General features: G+C 41.9%; 1 protein-coding gene across 1 annotated transcript in view; it reads left to right on the forward strand.

Annotated features, from left to right (window-relative positions):
• The window catches only part of glis1b (GLIS family zinc finger 1b), a 71,899-nt gene that overhangs the window by 45,684 nt on the left and 6,730 nt on the right, over positions 1-19,485 (forward strand). The window contains exons 6-9 of the mRNA XM_076726088.1: positions 7,117-7,278; positions 10,318-10,428; positions 13,046-13,187; positions 16,462-16,642. Of these exons, the coding sequence (XP_076582203.1) occupies positions 7,117-7,278; positions 10,318-10,428; positions 13,046-13,187; positions 16,462-16,642 (596 nt within the window). The remainder of the gene's footprint in view (positions 1-7,116; positions 7,279-10,317; positions 10,429-13,045; positions 13,188-16,461; positions 16,643-19,485) is intronic.

Genomic DNA, 19,485 nt, shown 5'->3' on the forward strand with positions numbered 1-19,485 from the left:
TGCACTCTAATTAGCCATTATTAATGGTTAGGATTGAGAGTGAGAATAAACGCGCTCGAGGCAAAGTGAGATGGCTCTTCTAGAAGCCTTTCACTGAATGAGAGGTCACAAGATCATGTGTTTCCTCACTAAAGTGAACACCCCATATCCCTCATATCCAGGGGTTATTGAGCTAATAAGAACAGTATCAAGTGCATGCTCTGCATAGAAACGAAAAAGCCCCTTTCAGATGTGCACTTAAAACAGTTAATATGATGGCACTATACATGCTGGTCTCATGTTTAAATGCACGTCACCTTTCAGTAAAACCCACGACAGGAATCTTACTGTCATGCTCAGTAACATTTGCACAACACGTCTAAACTGAGTTTCGTCTCATGCACAGAAGGGCAGCGACAGCACAAGGTTGAATTAAGAGAAAGATAGCAAATTTGTCTTTTTTTAAAACAATTTCTTATGCTCAAGGAAATTAAATCACTTGAATAAACCGCAACATTGTGTCAATAAGCCAGTTTTCTTTTTTCATAGCAAATGAGCAAAAAAAGGATTTTTTTCCCCCCTCACAGTACAGACCTAAAGACAAAAAAAGAAATCCCTTCTCTCTCAGGGCAGCCAGTTAAAAGGAAAAGAGACTTTAGCACTCCTGTCGCACGCTAGACCCAAATATCCTGCAAACACTCCATCATGTTTGAATACAGCCATTATGGAACATTGATGTAAGAGGACCTACACTATGTTCAGTTGCCAAAAAACTGTTTCTTTAAGATAGATAGATGAAGTTTGTGCAATCTGCTGTTGTAGTTCTGGTTTTGTTGCAACCAAACACTGTCCTCTCTCACTGAGAAGTATTGATATAGATGCGATTAGAAGCGTGGTCCCTTGTTTGTTAGGAGTAGAGTCTGTTTCAAAGGGAGCTGTACAGCTGACCTGTGTTCATACAGTTGAGTGTGAAATATGTCTTTGTGAAAATGATTTCTTGACACTCTGAGCCTTTGCCCAGAAGGAAAATTTAATATGCTGGGGCAACAGAGGAATCAAGCTGGAAGTCTGTTTGGTTCTCTTCTAACGCTGCATGATAACGTACAAGAAATATCCTCTTCCCTGTCAGTCCTCTTCATCTCTTTGAGAATGTGACCCTGTTTTCCTTTTTCCCTCAACCTGGTGAACCCCAGGCTGCCCGGTGAAAGAGGAAATCACATCTTAGCTCTCTAATCTGATGCAGGGCTGCAGAGCTGGTAGACATTTGAATGAAGGCCTCTGAATCACAGCAGGTTAAGTGCTTCCATGAAGCCTCACCATGTTGTTGTGCAGCCAGGCTCGCACTCTGCCAGGCCTCCACCGCAGGATCAGGGCTTCAGATCCATCACTACACTTCCTCCTCAATCTCCAGCTAACAGTCTGCGAGAGGAACAAAACAGCTGGACCGGCTCATTATGTGAGCAGCCTCATTTAGTCATCATAGGAATGCTTCCTGTTGTGCCATCCACATAGTTTTTAATCTGGCCCCCAAACTATTCAGGCATGAGTGCAAAATGGCTGTTAAGAACAATTTCTTTAGTCATTTACATGACTACTTCCTCCCACCAATTTATCGGCTGAGCTCTTGCTCCGCTCGCTTTTTCATTCGCATCTGGAGAACACTCCCTCACTTTTAGTCATTTGCTGTGTGTACTCATATCTCACCATTCATAAATCAAGGCTTTCCAAAAAGGAGGCAAAGTGCAGGAGAAAAAGATGCATCATGGAAAACAAAGCAAGTATGTGTGAATTCATTTGTCTCCTGTTCTGTGAAAAGGGGAGAAAAAAAGTCCACTGCTAGCCTCGATTCTAATTAAAATCCTGCTCGCAACAGATGAGGCTGGCTGCTAAAAGGGTCCCGCTTCGCAGTGGAAATGATATATGTAAACTATGTAATGCGAATGTTTTAGCAAAGCTGTGTTTAATTTTGTATCCTGACGAAGCGCATGAGAAACCTGCCTCTCCTTAGCTGTCTCGTTGAATCATATGGATATAATTTCATCCATTTACGTTTTTCTGCTCTTTGCTGTGGTTGCCACAGGGCATTTGGAAGCAGGCAGATTAAATGCACATGTTCCTCCTATCCGTAGCTGGGACACTCTGCTCCACAGCCTCCCCTCCGAACAGATCCTGAAGTGTTGGTGGTTTTCCTCGTTGGTTAGGGCAGAGAAAGACACCTTGTGATAAACCAACTCATTCCCCAAAGCCCTTTTTTCATACTTATAAAGTTATACAGGCTGCTTTTGAGCATTGGCACTTTAACATGTTTTATTTGGCAGTGTTTTCTTTTTGCCACCAAAACTCTTTGCCCTTCATCGTGTCTGTCACGCTTGGCTGTGAAGGAGCCTGGATGTATTAGGTAAAACTAATCATAGTGGAGAACCGGTGGAGGCTGTCAGCGTCTGAGAACCTTTTTTTTTTTCTTTTATGGGGACTCCTCTGAACATGAGTAATAGTGAATTTCATGCGAGTAAGCAGCCAAACTGTTGAATCCCATCTCCTCATCATTAGTCAGAGGTCTGATCTGCAATTACTGCCCAGGGCCAGAGAGATATATCAGTGCCAAAGGAGAGTCCCTTGCATCTTTAGCAACTGCAGAGAACATTGAGTCAGGAGTGAAAATATTTAATCTTATTCTTGGGCGAAAAAAGCCTATAGGTGATGCCCTTGGCTGCACGGACTATTGTCAGATTTTTTTTTCCAAAGTCAAAAACCTCCTCCTTAACTGTTCTCTCCCTGCATTTCTCTTATGCCATTCATTAAAGCTTTTAATCAGATTTCTGTCAGCAACCATATTTCCTCCCCGCACGCCTCCATAACGGCTGGTTTGTTTCCATCATGTTCGGCTCCTGCAGGTTGCTAATGAGCCGCCGCATGTGAGGAAGGCCGCACACTGCTGCCTTTTAGCCCGACACTGTTTGGCCTTTTCCCTGCCAGTCAGGAGTCATTTCCCATGAAGGCCTCAGTCGTGCCGCACCTCCACTGGCCTGCATGCTGGGCCCATAATCTGTCTGTTGTGATCAGCTGCCCGTCCACCCATTCGACCCACTCTCGCCCCCTTCAGCCATGTCAAGACCCCGCTGTCATCCCGAATGTTTACCGAGCTGCTGAAACCCCCCCACTCAAGAGTGAGATGGTGTCAAAGGGGGCTCAAATCCCTCCATGCTGCCAGCGTCGCTCCCCTCGTGCGGTGATGTGCTGGTTTACCTTAGACGAGGTTTCAAAGAGGAAAACTAAACATGTTTAAAGCAATTAATGTGATTAGCGCTGTCTAAACTGTTTTCATAGATATGAAAGGTAAAATCAATCCTGTGTCAGAAGCCCCAACCGCCACAACTCTGTTTATGCCACTTTAAACTGTGTGCTTATTACTTGATAAACATTTTATATTTTAGGCAACTCCTCATGGATGATGGAGCCTACTGACATGTATGCTTTAGGGGTTTATATCATCATTATATTTTTAGCTTTGGTCAATTTATTGCGAGGCAGACCCATAACCTAGGATGTATGATTGCCATGGGTCATATTATTTACCAAAATAAGACCACATACTGCCCACATCAACTGTTCACACTTTCACATCCTTCATCCTTCAGGAGCAGTGCTGAGCGTTAACTGCATGCCTCAAATGACAGTCCATGAACTGACTGAAAGAAGTCATTTTAAGCAGCAGATTGGCCATGCTAAAAAACATCTTACTGTAGCATAAAAGTTTTCATGCAGGTTTCTGGGTAGTGTCCATGCTAGAGGTGGCAGTGCCTATTGGTTTCCCAGCAGGCAGGAAAACCTCATACTCAGCCGTCTCTCTGCTCGTCCAGCTTCCAGAGTAATAATACGCTCTACACGATTAACACGGTTTCCTCCATGGACCTGTAACTATAATTTAGCCTCAAATTTGTATTGCGGAAAAGAAAGCAATGAAAGAGTGATTATTCCCTTATACATAAATACACACATTTGGCACGTCAATAATAGCTGTGTTTGTTTTCCAAACTGAAATGCTCGGCGCCGTATTTCAGCAGTCTGCATGGACTGTGTCTGTCATGACTGGTATGGCAGTGTGGATGTTCCTCTGCACTCAGATTTTTATTAAACTTTCCCACCCTCGCCACGTCTCTCGTTTCCATCCGAAACATTTGATTGGCATGACTTTAGAATAATATATTTCCACTGTACAAGACTGTGCAATGCGAACTCTTAAAGACATTTTCCATGGTTGTATGCCTGGACCTTGTGTGTGTGTGTGTGTGTGTTTGTTGATGAACCCAGGGTTTTTTATTCATACTACATTCCAGTTCTCTGCCTCATTGTGACTTTTGTGCTGCTGTCTAGTCAAGACGTCAGACTTGTTGTCATCCATTTCTCCTGATTATGTCTCAGCTTTAGACATACCACATCACACACAGGTCCAAAAAAAGCTGATTAGATGGGCCCTCATTATGATACGGTCTTGTGTATTGGGCTGCGTATTCAACCTCTTTTTAAGTACAGATTGAAATGTGTGTACCTCTGAGTATTAAAAATTTCATGCATCAAAAGTTACCATTGAAAAGCTCAATCAGATTCGTAGTCTTGCTTGCTTAGTCTTGACTAGATATTTCTTAATTTAAATGGTATTATATATAATATTATAGACTGTTTGTAATTAACATGATCTTGATACTGATGTTTTTGACAAGTTTCAATAAACTTAGGTACCCAGACCTACTTAGAAGCCATCCACATCCTATGGTTTGTTGAATATATGCTTGTCCTGTTTTGTTTTCTGTAAAATCCACTTCACAAGCTTAGTTTAAAGTGTTAGTTTGTTGTAAAAATGTCTGACAAAGAGAAAAAAACTCATCTCTCTGATCATGTTGACAGGATGCTTTTGTTTCCAACCTCATCGGCTCAAAGCTCCTACAAACGTCATGAAGAGCTCTGCGTTGTGCTGCCATAATCGGACAGATTAAGACTCTCTTACTTAGGCACACAGGCACATACACCCACAGATCAGCCTGGTCACCCAACACGGCTCTACCATGACTGGCTTAGGTTTCGCCTATATTAAATGGAGCCTCGGTGAATAGAAGGCCCCGACTGTGCTGTGTGAGTGAATGAAGGAGACCAGGGATGAGTATTGAGCCTAGATGAAGCTGAAGGCCCATTAGAAGAATGGTGTCACTCTCTCCTTAGCCGTAACCTGACCTGTTGTCAGTAGGCTTCACTAAAGGTCAGGATACAATGGACAGTAGAGACCACAGAACTGCAGTTTATCCATGAAGTCATGCTGCCAGCTTAGCCCTCTGCAAGAAATTAGTTTTAGTTGAGATTTAAGAGTGGAGCTGAAGCTGTTATCATCTGACATTTAAGTGGAAATTTCAGAGTTTAAAGTTGAAGCACCATGTTTTCATTACACTGAATGCCTTCCTGGCTCCCTGTTTCTCAGTGTTTTGAACCTCATATTTAGCTTCTTGAGATAGAATGAATAAAGACTATGTATTGTTCAACACATTAAATGAACACATTTAACATTTCTTCAATCTTATCTTGCTTTTTGATATACGTTTCTAAAAAATCTATAAAAATGAGTGCAAAAAGGAAAATGTAAAAACAAATAAACTGTGGTTTATGTGGTTGTAGCTCATTTTAAATTCAGGGTAGCTACAGTGTCTTTTTTGATATTACATCCTTGCGTCACCAAAGTTGTATCCCACCTTTTCATTTATTCGTTAGATAAAACTCAAACATCCGAATCGTGCCACAGTAAATACATAGAACAAAAGGATGACTTGTTATTTTTCTTATATGTGAAAATTGTGTTTCAAATATTGTCGTTTTTTTTTTTTATCTGTATAATTTGTCTAATCTTCACAGTTATTGTGATGCAGTGAAATGTAAATAGAAATACACAAAAGGGACTTTTAAAAAGTTCCCTTCATTTCATAGTTCCTGCAAAGTTTTGGTAAAAAAAACCTAGTAAATGTTTTAATTTACATCACCAGGGAACTTGCTTATTTGGTACAGACCCCATCAAATATCATGCATGTCGTTTCTGCCCTGCAACCCGTTACTCTTTTCCACCTCTAGCACTTTTTGTCTGTGTACTCTTTTGTCTTTTCTTTGCATCTGAAGTCCTCGTAGGGTCACAGAAGTGTACAGAAGAAGGATGCCAACATGAGCTCCTCACAGTTGTTCCCATGTCATGGTGCTGCTGGATACCTAAATGAGATTACTCTTTGTGTATAGAAGTAACATTGAGCTATGTTTCCCCCGTACTACTGTAGATCCATACACTTTGTGACTCTTTACATAGCAGCCCTTGAAGGGGATCTCGACATGGCCCGCCTCATCAACCAATCAGCTGTGTTTTCTGCATAAGAGCAGGAGTAGACATGCGAGACGCCTCATGAATCATTCACGTGTTAACAAATCTGTGGTGTTCATTGGCTGAGTGGTTTGGATCGAATGGGCCAAGCTGGTTCGGATATGAGCTTGTTTACAGTCACTGTCACTTGTCAGTCTAATGCACTATACACAGCAGAACACTTATCTCATGCTATGCATTACAGCCCATTAACTGCCGCTGTATAGCACACTCCAGTTTCCCCTGCAATTTAGACGCAGCAGCAGCCTTGAGGCAGGTGTACTGTCACGCATGCTGCTGTCTTTCAAGTGGACGTTGTTTTCAACAAAGGGTCGTGGATTGGCTGCGTAATTCAAGAGCCATGGAAAAAATGCTTGCGATTATACCACCCATGTTCTTAAGCGTCTCTCACTTTTCCATAGCTGGTGAATTTGTGGTGTAGAGTGAACTCCTCCAGCTGTGCAAGTGATCAAGGGACTGAGGGAAAGAGTGGGACAGCTTCTTTCTGAGTCACAGACGTACATATATACAGAGCCCACATTGTACCAGAATTTGCCAGCTTTACAATGATTGATTTCTTTTTTTCTGTGTGTGTGTATGGGGGTGTGCTTCTCCATGTATACGTGTGTGTGTGGGTGTTTGTTTATTTCCTTGTGTGGTCCTGTGCATACCTGCCTGAGTGTGGTTGTCTTTTTGCCTGTATCTTTGTGTGTGTGTGTGCGTGCTGACTTCTCTCCTCTCCTCCACAGTTCGAGGGCTGTAACAAAGCGTTTTCACGTCTGGAGAACCTGAAGATCCACCTGAGGAGCCACACAGGAGAGAAGCCGTACCTGTGCCAGCACCCCGGCTGCCAGAAAGCTTTCAGCAACTCCAGTGACCGCGCCAAGCATCAGCGCACTCACCTGGACACGGTCAGAAACTAAGTCTCTGCTCTGTCTCACCTCCGAATGTTTCTTCAGAACAGATTAATGTTTCATCTGTCTCAGGACGACAGTAATACTAGCCTGGGTGGCCGCTGCGCTGCAGAAAGGATGGCTGCGTGAAATTATTGAGTATAAATGTTTGCATGTGTCAGATACAAACTGTATTTAGTTTCTACCAAATCCAGTCAGGAATTTGATTATTTGCAAAATTAAAATATTAGTTGAATGAATGCCAGTCAGTTTATGTGTGTGTGTGTGTGTGTGTGCGTGCGTGCGTGCATGCGCCTGCCGTGTGTGCTCATACTGTATCACTCCATCACTTTTACACCCACATTAAAAACTGCACTGCCATCCAAGTCTCAATGTCTATTTCCACATCTTGACAGTGTTAGACTTTAATTTGCTGTCAGTCAGAGAGCGGTGTGGCATTCTCACTCTCGTTACACTGGCAGCGACATGCCACAGATCATTAAACGATCAGTTCCATTAGGTCGAGTCGCAGCTTGGGTCGTAACAGACTTGGATTGGAGCTGCGAGCTCAGACAGAGCTTTGCCTGTTTCTCTGACCTGTATAAAGGGAAGGAAAGGTTGAGTCAGCCATCGCTGCCACTCGTCATGTCTCAGTAACCCAACCAGTACCTCACTTTATCACCATCTGCACGCCAACACAGCAAGGGAGTAAACAAGTTGTTTTGCTCAAATTATGCACTTAATACAGTTTGAGGTATTTGTTTTTTCTTTCTTACGGTTTCCTCCTGTATATTTTAAAATAATTTCTACTTTTATCAACTATTTCAATCCAAACACCTCTTTTCATTATCTATATGTTTGAGATTATTACTAGACACTTTAAAATAATATGTTACCAGTTAAAATAATACTTACCGGCTTCAAGCCAAACCGCCAAAAAAAAAACCATTATTTTGGATAGGTCTTTGAAGAAGCCTTTTAGAAATACAATACCAGTTTTCCTAACTAAAGCCTGTGTTTATATAAATCTAAAATTAAGTTAATGTTGATGGTGAATGCTCTGCTTCCACAGAGCCATATTCAGTCAGTCAAGTCAATTAACTTATATTTATATGACCTAAAATCGGTCATTACAATCTTAACAGCCTCTATCCAACAAAACTCCAAACATCTCTTCAGTTCGGTTAAGATCATTTAAAAGCTTTTTAACAACGTGGAACTAAATTTGTTCCTCGCAAACTCTTTTAGAGCCCTATATTTCTTAACAGTTTACTCTTCCATTGTATGACATATACATATATTTATATATATATAGGCACAGGGAGATATTTTTTTTAATCAGGAAAGTGTCAAATTCACCACTTTCTGCAAAACTTGAATTGAAAGAGATATTCATTTTAACTGTATTTGTATAATATTTATATTTCCAGAATATCTCCCCCGCGTGTTCCTGCATTGGCCAGCCACCAATGCTTTTGGTACACGTAATAGTAAATCATTCAGAACTTTTACTTAAGTAGAGTCCTGAATGCAGGCTTATGTTTTTCTATCAGTTAAAGATTTTCTTCCACCACCCACTCTTTCCACAGTAGGACAAATGATACAGCTAATCTGGGACCCTGATGCTTATGGCTTCACATTAACACCCTGCTAAGACATTCACTGCCTGCCCGGCTGCCTGCGCTGCCAGAAATACTTTAGGGGAAAATCATTTTGGAGCTTTAATGATATTTATTCTACACAGAAGTTATGCTTGATTTTTAATGTTTTTTTACTCAAGCTTTTGCACTGTATTGGGTGCGTTGCTTGGCAAAACAAACATAGTGGAGATGAGTGGCACTGTAAGCGCCCTGCAATAACAATGGCTTATTTACAGAGAGGGTCGAGGTATGGAGGCAGAGCTAATAAAGACGCGTATCCCCTTACACTTTAATGGCCAACGTATATTCCAGAGGATGAAAGAAAAATTGTCGTGAGGGGAAAAATCCCTCAATCAGGCAGCTTACATGCTATATTTGCTTGGTTAATGAGAAGGGATAGTCATTTTACAGATGTCATGTCTGTTACTCTAATCTGCCTACATCTCCCTCCTCACAACCGGTCTGCAGTTCACCATATTCACTGACCTACAGACTGATGCTTTAGAGTACCAGTAGACAGCGTTGATTAAATATTACTCTTTATTGGTTTATAATATCTAACAGATATCCACAATCTCCAGTATTTTCTTAGTTGTGCTGCTTTCAGCTGCTTCCTGTTAGGGATCGCCACAGTGGATCATCTATTTCAATCTCACTGGCAAAGTGAGCCCCGCCCAACTCAGCATGGATATTTGATTATGATCCACGTATTTGATTTGGCATAAGCTTTTTACACTGGATGCCCTTCCTGATACAACCCTCCCTGTTTTATTCACTCGGGACTGGCAATTAGAACTGTACTGGCTTGTGTATCCCTAGTGGCTGGGGAGCAGCAACCTGACGGACACTTAATGCGACGGAGGGAGGTGGGGATTGAACCGCAAAACCTGTTATCGGTAGACTACCTGGCTGTACCTCCTGAGTCACAGCTGCCCAAAATCACTCCAGACTATGTGTCCTAAATATTAGCTGTAAGTCTTAGATACATTGTCAAGCATTTATATTGACCACGTAGTCCTGATGACAGCAGAACCAAGAGATGAAATTCATTACAGCGGGAGAAGAAAGGGAAGATAGATCCACACACAGCACCAAGTGAAACATAACATACACCAGCTTCAGAGTCATTTAAAAAAAACTACAGGGAGATTATTTGCTATTGAAATATTTTATAATGGATCTTTTTCTTTTTTCTTTTTCATGCTTTTTTTCCTCTTCTTCTTACTTCAAATTCTGTCATTCTCAGCTGAAAGGTAGGACTTTAACTTTGCCTTTACTTCAACAGATTTCAAACTTACTGTGTATACATTTTACTCACTCACACCCTAATTCCTTGTGTCTCTGTCCTTACCATAAAGTGAATTTAAAAGTATTTCACACTTTAAACTGATATGAAATATCTTCTCTGTCTTTGTAGAAACCATACGCATGTCAAATCCCCGGCTGCACCAAGCGCTACACAGATCCCAGCTCCCTACGCAAACACGTCAAGATCCACTCAGCCAAAGAGCAACAGGTGCGTAGAAAGGTAAGACACGTTCTACAACAGAGGGATGGAGTGTATAGATAAAGAGATTTAAAGAGAAACAATGATAAAAAGTGTGCAATGGTCTTGCAAGTAGTTAGAGACTACTGTCACTTGAGTACATCGTGTAGAGTTCACTGCTATATTGCACTCACGACCTACTGTGGACCTTTTTCTTAGCTTCCAGCATGATTGCTTTAAGTCAATATGGTAAAGTTACAGGTTTTGCAAACAGACCGCTTTGTGTAATCTCTCCTGCTCTGATGTGCATTATCCACAGCTCCAACAAGTTGGTTTAATTGAGGGATTGGGAGGCCAGGGTGGCAGAGGGTTGTCTTTGAGAATCATTTCCCCGACAATAGATCAGGTCTGACCACATTTCATCGTGTTCATGGTCAAAAGCCTGTTCTTTCCCTGACTGGAAGCGGGTAAATAACAGAGAATGGGCTCATTGTTGTGGAAGGGGCTGGATAGTGGCAGGCTGGATGATGTGTTCCTTCGCTTAGCATCGTAAAGGGAAACACATGTGTGCTTGTAGCATTGTTAATAAGCTGCACTGCGGAATACCCCAGTGGCCAGATGTTATGGACAAATGTCAAACAAACGCTCTTACTCCACTCTTGGAGCGGACTGGAGAAAAACTGTTAGGAGTGTCGCTGTGGGGAAAACAGAACCCCAATTACATGTGATGAATGTTTTGCAGGGCACTCACAAGGATCCCCAAGAGGACATGCACATACTGACATACAGTATCTAAGTGTGAAATCCCAACATGGATGATGGCAGCCGTAAAACTGTTGATCAAAACCTCGCTGAAAAAAGTTCAACCAGCTTTGATATCACTGGCCAGATAGGTCTTAAAAGAAGTAACTCACGCGAAGATAAAGTTATTATCTGTCCACTTGGCTCATTGCTGTCGATGAACTTCTGTGGGAGTAATCAGAGTGTGAATGGATTTTTGTGATAATGCTGAAGAATGTTTCCACCCGCAGTCCAACCACAAAATCAAAAGGTGGAATTGATTTTCATGGAATAACAAAGGGTGGATTTGTGGATGGATGAACAAGACAAGCAGACACAAAGAGACAGATGGACAGATTGATAGGGTTGGTGAACAGCGCTGACCTTTTTCTTTTAAAGATACACTTGTCTTGTACTTGTCCAAATGACTCACGCCAACACTGCCAGGTTTTTATGCCTCTTCGCATAAAGTTATCACTTCTTACTATTATAAACTTGGCTGAAAACTTATTATATGTATTATTCAAGATAGTTTAGAGTTAATATCACAGCTGATGATGATGCCAAAAATGCAAACTTGATTTAAAGTTAGTTTGTGTTGACTTCCTGAGAAACTTAACACATATACACTATATTGTAGAGATTTACACATCACTGAATAAAAAAAGGGCTTGCTCTGCACAAAAGTTCGTACAGAGATTAGTTTTTCCTAAACATTTACACTTCTGTGCTAACTGAACCAATTGAAAAAGCTAATGTTAACTTGCAAATATATAGCAGTTGAACCCTTTAAATTGAAGAATAAAAGAGGTAATTGAATATGGTTGACATATCTGGTCTAACACTTGATCATTGTTTGAATGTTTAACGATGATGTAAACCGGGTGGATTTTAAATAACAGTCTTGTTTAGATTAGCATAATTGCATATTTGTTCATCATAATTAGGAACATGTCACCCAGTGCAACATTGTGGCTCAAACGATGTGTTTTATTAGTTTGTGGAGAACAATGGTGGTCTATGGGACAGAAGAATGAACTATAATCAAGCTTTTATGAATGAATAGTCGATCTGTTGTAGCAGATCGTGTCCATTGCCATTGTCCTTTGGTAGATTCCTCTTTCTTTCCAGTCACTGTTTTAATTCTGGCACATATTGCTGTATTACATGCTGTTGGTTTGAAATGTCTTTCTTTCTACCTGCTTCTGATAATCAGTTATAGTCCTGTTGCAGTTCCTGTGTTGAATTTTCTGTGTTTTTTTTAAGGTAAATCTCCTGGGTAAAGGAAAGATGTGGTTGTTAGTACAGTCCTGGCATGTACCTCAGCAACTGTGATGTTTTATTACAGACACATCCACTGATGTATACAACAGGGGTCAGCTGTTCTCCTGATCCATAAGGCAGATGTCTCATTTCTCCAACAACTTTCCTTAGGTTTAGGTTACTTCTGTGTGCCGTGTGATGGACTATCCAGCTGAAATGTGTCTTCAGTTGCCCCCATTACTGTTGGCAGTGAGAGAAACAGAAGCAATCTTGCGTTGGCTCTCAGTTGGTACAATGATCACTTACCCGCAAATGTCCAAGGCCAATGCATGACTCAAAAAGGAGTGTATGATCTTTCCTTTGGTTCCCCCTGACTGAGAATGTATTCTGAATTGCTGAGTTACTGTTTCAAATTAACATCACAATCACGTTATTGCAAAAAGAGAAAACAAAAGACGCCCCACATACAGTGAGGTCCAACCTACAAATAGAAAAACACACTGAAGCTGTGTTTCGTTCTTAGGTTGTATAATCTTGCAAACCAGATGGGGTTGTCTTGAAATGACTCAACATCATTTATCGTAAACATTTTCTGTTTGGTTTTTGTGATTATCAGCTTCGGCCCTGTCCTCACCTGGAGCAGGACGTCATGAGTGATTGTCTGTCTATGCAGCACCTCCAGAGCTCCACCTCCTCACAGCACCTCTACAACGGCAAAGACGGTCGTTCTCCTGGACTGGGCCAAGACATCTTCACAGGTGCACACACGATGCTCCTCTGTCATCTTACACCCTGATAATGTAACCCATTCTGTATCTGATACATTTTTAATATTTTGATCCACAAATTTAACATATGTACATGATTTCATCAATATTGATTTTAAGTTTCTTATGACACCTTCCGTATGTGAAATGCTGGAACATAAATGAATTATGGCACAGATTCTTAGGATAACACTTTTTAATGAGCAATACCACATGCAAGCAATACAGTGTCATGTGACACCGGCAGTAGCACCGTTCTCTGTGGTTGAGCAATTCAAAATATGAATTCAAGAGACTGGCCGTGTCTCAAAATAGCGATGGCCAGGGAGTACTTGTTCCAAAGCAGAAGAACAGGCCAACAAGTGAGATATGACCGCCAGAAATGTAACACCTGGCAAAACAATCACCAAGTCATTGGTGGTAATCAACAGCCGTGTTGACATTCCTGCAGATGTATTATGGTAATTTTGTGCTTTTAGGCACAAAAATCATACTTATGGTGCCTTTGGTAAAGCATAAACAAATTACAGCACTATAATCTATCTTTAATTGCTTATACACATGTTGTATAAACATTTTAGCTGTTGGACGCTACTTGCCATTTTAAGTTTATAAAGAAGTGTTATAACCTTCAGCTTTTGTTTGTTTGGTTTGAATTTCATAACCATATTATATGAACCTGTCATCTTGTCATGCAAAGACTGCAAAAACCATTACTAACAGCTACAAACAGAAACTTTTATTCATCACATGTGGCCTTTAAACTTCCATTTTTCTAATTGATGAATTTGACCATCACCAAATGTCAACACTACTTTGGATTGGGAACAAGAGAGAGATAAATAAATTATTATAACCATCTTAAAGACAAGAGAGATGCCCCATGGCTTCCTCAGTTTATGGACACATCTGTCCTTGTTTTCTGCCTGTACCTCATCCAGGCTCCCTGTTGCTCTCTGTTATTGTTGCTGGAACTCCAGCGCACCGTTGATGACTGTGAACGCTCAGCTTGTCTTTGAATGTCGGACCAGGCCTCTGAGTCTTGGCTTTTTCCCCTCGGCCTCCCTCTGTTTCTGAGTGGATGTTGCTTGCTCTCTTGTTAAATGTTGTAAAGCCCGGAGGAGTCACTCGAGAGCCGACGCCAAAGTGTTCAGGGATGCTGTGTTATTCGAGGCCAGCAAAGATGTTGCAGGTTGGCATGCCGGGTCCCGATTTACATGAGTTTTACTTTGTTCCAGGCCCAATAGGATGCGTGGAAGAGGTGGGGCAAAGTGGGCAGGCGTCCCATCATTAACACTTGTGGAGCAGAAAATGAGTCATGCTTCCAGTCAGAGCTAAACTGTTTTCCTGTTCGCCGGTTATAAGCCTGCTCTTATTCACATGGCTGCAGCAAGACTTACGAGAGGCCCCTCTCTGTTTTATTGAGCATAATTAGAGTGTTCTCTGATTAACCAGAGGAAGAACTCATCATTGTTTTAGTGCAGAGGTTTACATGCTCCTGCTGTTATGCTGAATGGACGATGTACCTCTCCATTTCCCTCTCACACGGAGCTTTCTTCCTGAACTCGACCAGAAACATTTCAGAGCCAGTCCACAACATCTTCAGAACATAATCCTTTACTAACCCTTAACGAGTGCCACCAGGTCCCCTCTCGGTCTCACCCTCCATAAGGAACTAGCAAAGAAATTGAGGCAATCACGGCCATTATTTGTCGACTGTTTTGCTGGTCTGGTAGCAGATGTTGGGGCTAAAGGGGAAAACATTTAAGGTCTGTGATTGATGATTTGGGGGTAATGAATCAAGCTTGTAGCCATTTCAGAGTGCTGTCAGATCAGGCCTCATGCTTCCACTTGAGAACAGCTGGGTCTGCAAACGGCAAAACCAGGAGCACCGATCTTTTCTCTTCCTTTCATCTCCTGCTGTCCTCTCTGCTCATCGCTGGTTAACTGCCACAGACAGTCCTTGTGGATGCTGGGAAAGAAATTAGCCAAAAAACGGGGTAGATGGGGAGAGCAGATTTATTGTGTTGGGAGAGCAAGTGGAGATCAAGTGTAACTGCTCTTATCAAGACACTGTGTGTACAATGTCTAGTTTTTGACTGAACATTAAGATTTCACCATGATTTGTCAGAAGCCTCTCTCTGGAGCAACATTTTTAGATTAAACCAGTGGAAACTTGTCGAGAGAACTGGTGGAAAGGTCAGATGTATTACAGCGGATTTGTCTGATGATATGTGCAGCTCATATGCGCAATGTGGTGACAAATTAACAGGGATTTCAAGGGCAACGTACTCCAACAAATATGGCCGAACACAACTGGTTCCAGCTTCTCAAATGAAAAGATAATTATTTCTTAGTTTTATATGACAGTAAAAGGAATACCTCTGGTTTCTGGGCTGTTGGTCAGATAAGATGAGACATTTTAAGACATAACCTCAGGCTTTGTGAACTTAGGATGGGCTTTTGTCACTGAAAACAAATGTTAATCTATAAACCATTATAATTAGTTGCAGCCGTAGTTAGTGCGTTCTGAATAGGAAAAATGAATCACTGTTTAATTGGAGTCCACAGCTTGAAACTGTAGAAAAAATTGGCAACATGCATCTAGCTTCAGTAGAGAATAACCCCCCATACAAAATGTTAATCAAGTATGATTTAGAGATACTCAGTGATAGAATAGTGAAAGAAGATTGGACCTTTTGGAACCGAGTCAGGAAACGATACTGTTCTCTTCTGTATTTTTTCTGCGTATTTCCAGCTGCATGTCTAAAAGAGGACACTGATACTGACCAATTAATCTGCTGATCAGCACATGCAGAAACACATCACGTACGCGTGCATGTACTAATGACGTAAACATAACTGCAATCAGCATGCGCAAACAGGCGCACACGCATGCACACACGCACACACACACAAAACAGATGCTATCCAGTAACCTTATTCCCCCCTTTTAATAGCCCTACTGTTTAAAGTCACTGTTCAAGCATATGTAACATTTTAGTTTATTATTGTGTATTAAGAACAAACAACTAAAAGCACAAACAAGGCCAATCCCTGTGGCAGTGCAAACAATGTACCCTAAATTACAAACAGGGCAAACACAGAACATTTTATTTTACAAAGCTGTCTGATTGGATGAAGGTTGTCAAAACAAAGTCCTGTTGCCATGAAATGGCTTTTAATTTGCTCAAAGGAAATATGGAGTGCAGGGCCCTCGAGTTTATTTGGCACGTTTACTGAATTAGCTTTGTTTGTCTTTCAGGCCTGTATACTGGCTCCAGCACCCCTCATCACAGCGCCTCAGTGGAGCTCCTCTCCCCTGCCCCTAACCCCGCCTCCACCTCCACCACTGACCTGCCCTCCCGACAACACCGACTGGACCAAGGCCTCGGCAGCCCTCACCACCTGTCCCCGCTGGCTGCCATGGACGGCACGAGAGATGGGTGAGTCCTTTGTGGATGTATTCAGCTGTGGAGATGTGTCATACTTACTCTGACACTCGGGGTCACTGTTAATTTAGGAAAAATCGTAAATGTGTCAGAAGGGTGGGAAACATAAACATTAAATCTGCTAAAAGTGTGCATTTCTTGATTAATGAGTGGAAAATTCTACCAATAGTCATGCAAGGCTTTGTCACAGTTCTGTCACAACACAGACAGAAAACTTGTTCTGACTGGCCTCTGCGGTAAACACAAATATGTGAGGTAGAGTCATGCGACATCGCTGTCTGGTAAGGTCAGACGTTTCTAGCTGAAGTCACCAAAAGCCCTCGATGGATAAAGATGAACAAGAGCATCATCTTCACTGAGAAAAAGGGTCACATTGTCTCAAACAAAACAGAAATCACTGCAGATGACAATACATTTATCATTTTCACACATTAACATCTAAGTATCCCCGTAACTATGCAAAGACACACAGGTCAGTTGAACTTTCGTCTTCTGTTTATCATTTATGATCCTCATTGACCCACCGTGTTTTCATGGTTTTAACCTATTTAATCATCCTAAATCAATGCAGAACCGCAGGGCAAACCCACTTAGATCATGTTAGGCTAAGCCTCTCAGTCCTGCTGACAAACCTATTGGCTGTCTCACTGGAAACGAGCTCAACTCCACAACCCCTAAAACATCCCTCATGGGAAGAGGGGCCGTGCTGGTCTCCACAGGGTCAACGTGACACATCACTAGCTCTATTTCTGGCACGGGACTCAGTGTTCATAAGGTCCCCTATCTCCACTGGATACGACAGCGTCAGCGCAATGACCGAACAGTTTGGCCGGACATGATTCACAATTTAATGAGAGTAAACTGTCAAAGCGGCGTGATAGGATTATCGTTTTGTGTTTATGTTGTGAGCTGTTTTATTCTCAGAAGACAAGAATTGCACACACTCTAAACTGTCTGTCTTCCAACTAATTCTCTCTGAAAACAGAAAACCAAGCAGTTCCTGTACAAATCTACTGGTATTCATGTTTTACAGACCATCATGTGCTGCCTTAGACACTTGATTTGCTGAGGGATCATACGACAAATACAAACAATGAACTGCCTTAGATTATACCATCTTAAAAGGATGATGCATCTGCCAGATAATTGTGAAAATAAGTACAACTGGGGATACTTTTAAAGAGAAAGCAATAAAACTGAAGACAATTCAGTGTTATTTAGTAAGTGCGCCAGTATTGCTACATCTTTGGCAAAGAAGAAAATAAGTTTCTATTCAGTCCTGTTTTACATTTCATGAAGAAATAAATTGAGTGTAGTGAGAATACATTAATTACTGTTCTAAAATACATCTTAGAAAGCTGCCACTTCCATTACATCCCAGAGAATATCCAAGAGTGCATGAAGAACCTGCAGCTCGTAGAAGTGCAGCTGTCTTGCTCAAAGAAACTTCGGCACAAATGGGCAACTCTTTTCATCTATCTGTGTTGTTCTTTGTGTGTGTGAGTGTGTGTGTGTATGAGAGAGAGAGAGCACAGCATGTTTCCTATTAGTGCCGATGATTTCCCCAGAGAGCCAGCAGAGCAGAGTTACAGAGGCTGAGTGTCGTCAGGAGGCACAGTGTGTACTGTACTAAACAATGTGCCGAAAACCAGGGAGGTAGAAAAGGAAAACAGTCTTTTACAGTTTAATAACATTGAGAAAGAGTGGATGGAATCAAGCATCATAAACCCTGTGTAACAAAAGTGATCGTGTTACGTAAACATGCTTTCTTTTAACTCTGTGGTCTGCTCTTTGGGTGTCTGTGTGTGTATATACGCTTTTATGAGAGTATATACAGCATAGGCCTATGACAGAATGAGGTTTGATGGCTTTCTTACTCTAAGGGCCGTGCATGCATTGGTACTCATGTGTGCCTCTGTGTGTGGGAGTGTGTGTGAGTGAGAGGAGTTTACATATAGTAATCCAGGAAACACACATGATTGCATGTGATTGGGGTGTGAGGCACAGCAGACTTCCAGCACAAACAGTGCAGCGGGCCGGCGCGGCGAAACCGCCTGCATGTAAACGTCGGAGCACTGCTCAGAGACGTCAGGTCGGCCTAGAAGCATCTGGAAGGTGATGTGTTGTTTCAAGCCTTGAAAGCAGGAGGAGAACGCTGTTGAAATTACCTTGCGGTTTCAGTGCCTCTCTCTCGGCGGCATGCACAATTACCAGCGTAAGGAGAGCGATGGAAAGTGAAAAGGACCTGAGTTGGTGATGCTGTAACAGCGGTTACACAGGCAGGGTGACATATTGGATATGAGATGTGGGCTTATTCCTTTAGGTGCTTGATGAGGAACATCTGAACATTGTGTGTGCATATGTGTGGGTGTATGTGAGTGGTTAGCAGTGCTAACAGATGTAACTTAAATGCCCATCATGCCATATAATTAATCTACCCCATTCATGTATATCTTCCTCACCTCAAGCTCCTACGTACTTGTGATGTGATGACAATGCTACATTGAAATTGCAGCAATTTCCAGATTTCATCAAATCAAGATGTTTGACCTAAAAGTACTCAGAAATGCAAACACACACACACACACACACACACACACACACACACACACACACACATGCCCCCCCACGCACACTGTAGTGCCCTATCTGTTCATCACACAGTATGGACGGAGGGTGGGGTGAGGAGTCAAAAAGCGAGTTGTGGCAGGGACCTACAGTGCGACTAGCCGGGCATGAAACGTCTACTCACATTTGCCTGACGATGGAGCATTTGATTTACATGTTTAAAGCCTTGAGTATACAGGCTGCTGCCAAAGTCAATATCAGCGCAGCAC

This window comes from Chaetodon auriga, chromosome 3 (assembly GCF_051107435.1).
Source record: "Chaetodon auriga isolate fChaAug3 chromosome 3, fChaAug3.hap1, whole genome shotgun sequence".
Classification (NCBI taxonomy): domain Eukaryota; kingdom Metazoa; phylum Chordata; class Actinopteri; order Chaetodontiformes; family Chaetodontidae; genus Chaetodon; species Chaetodon auriga.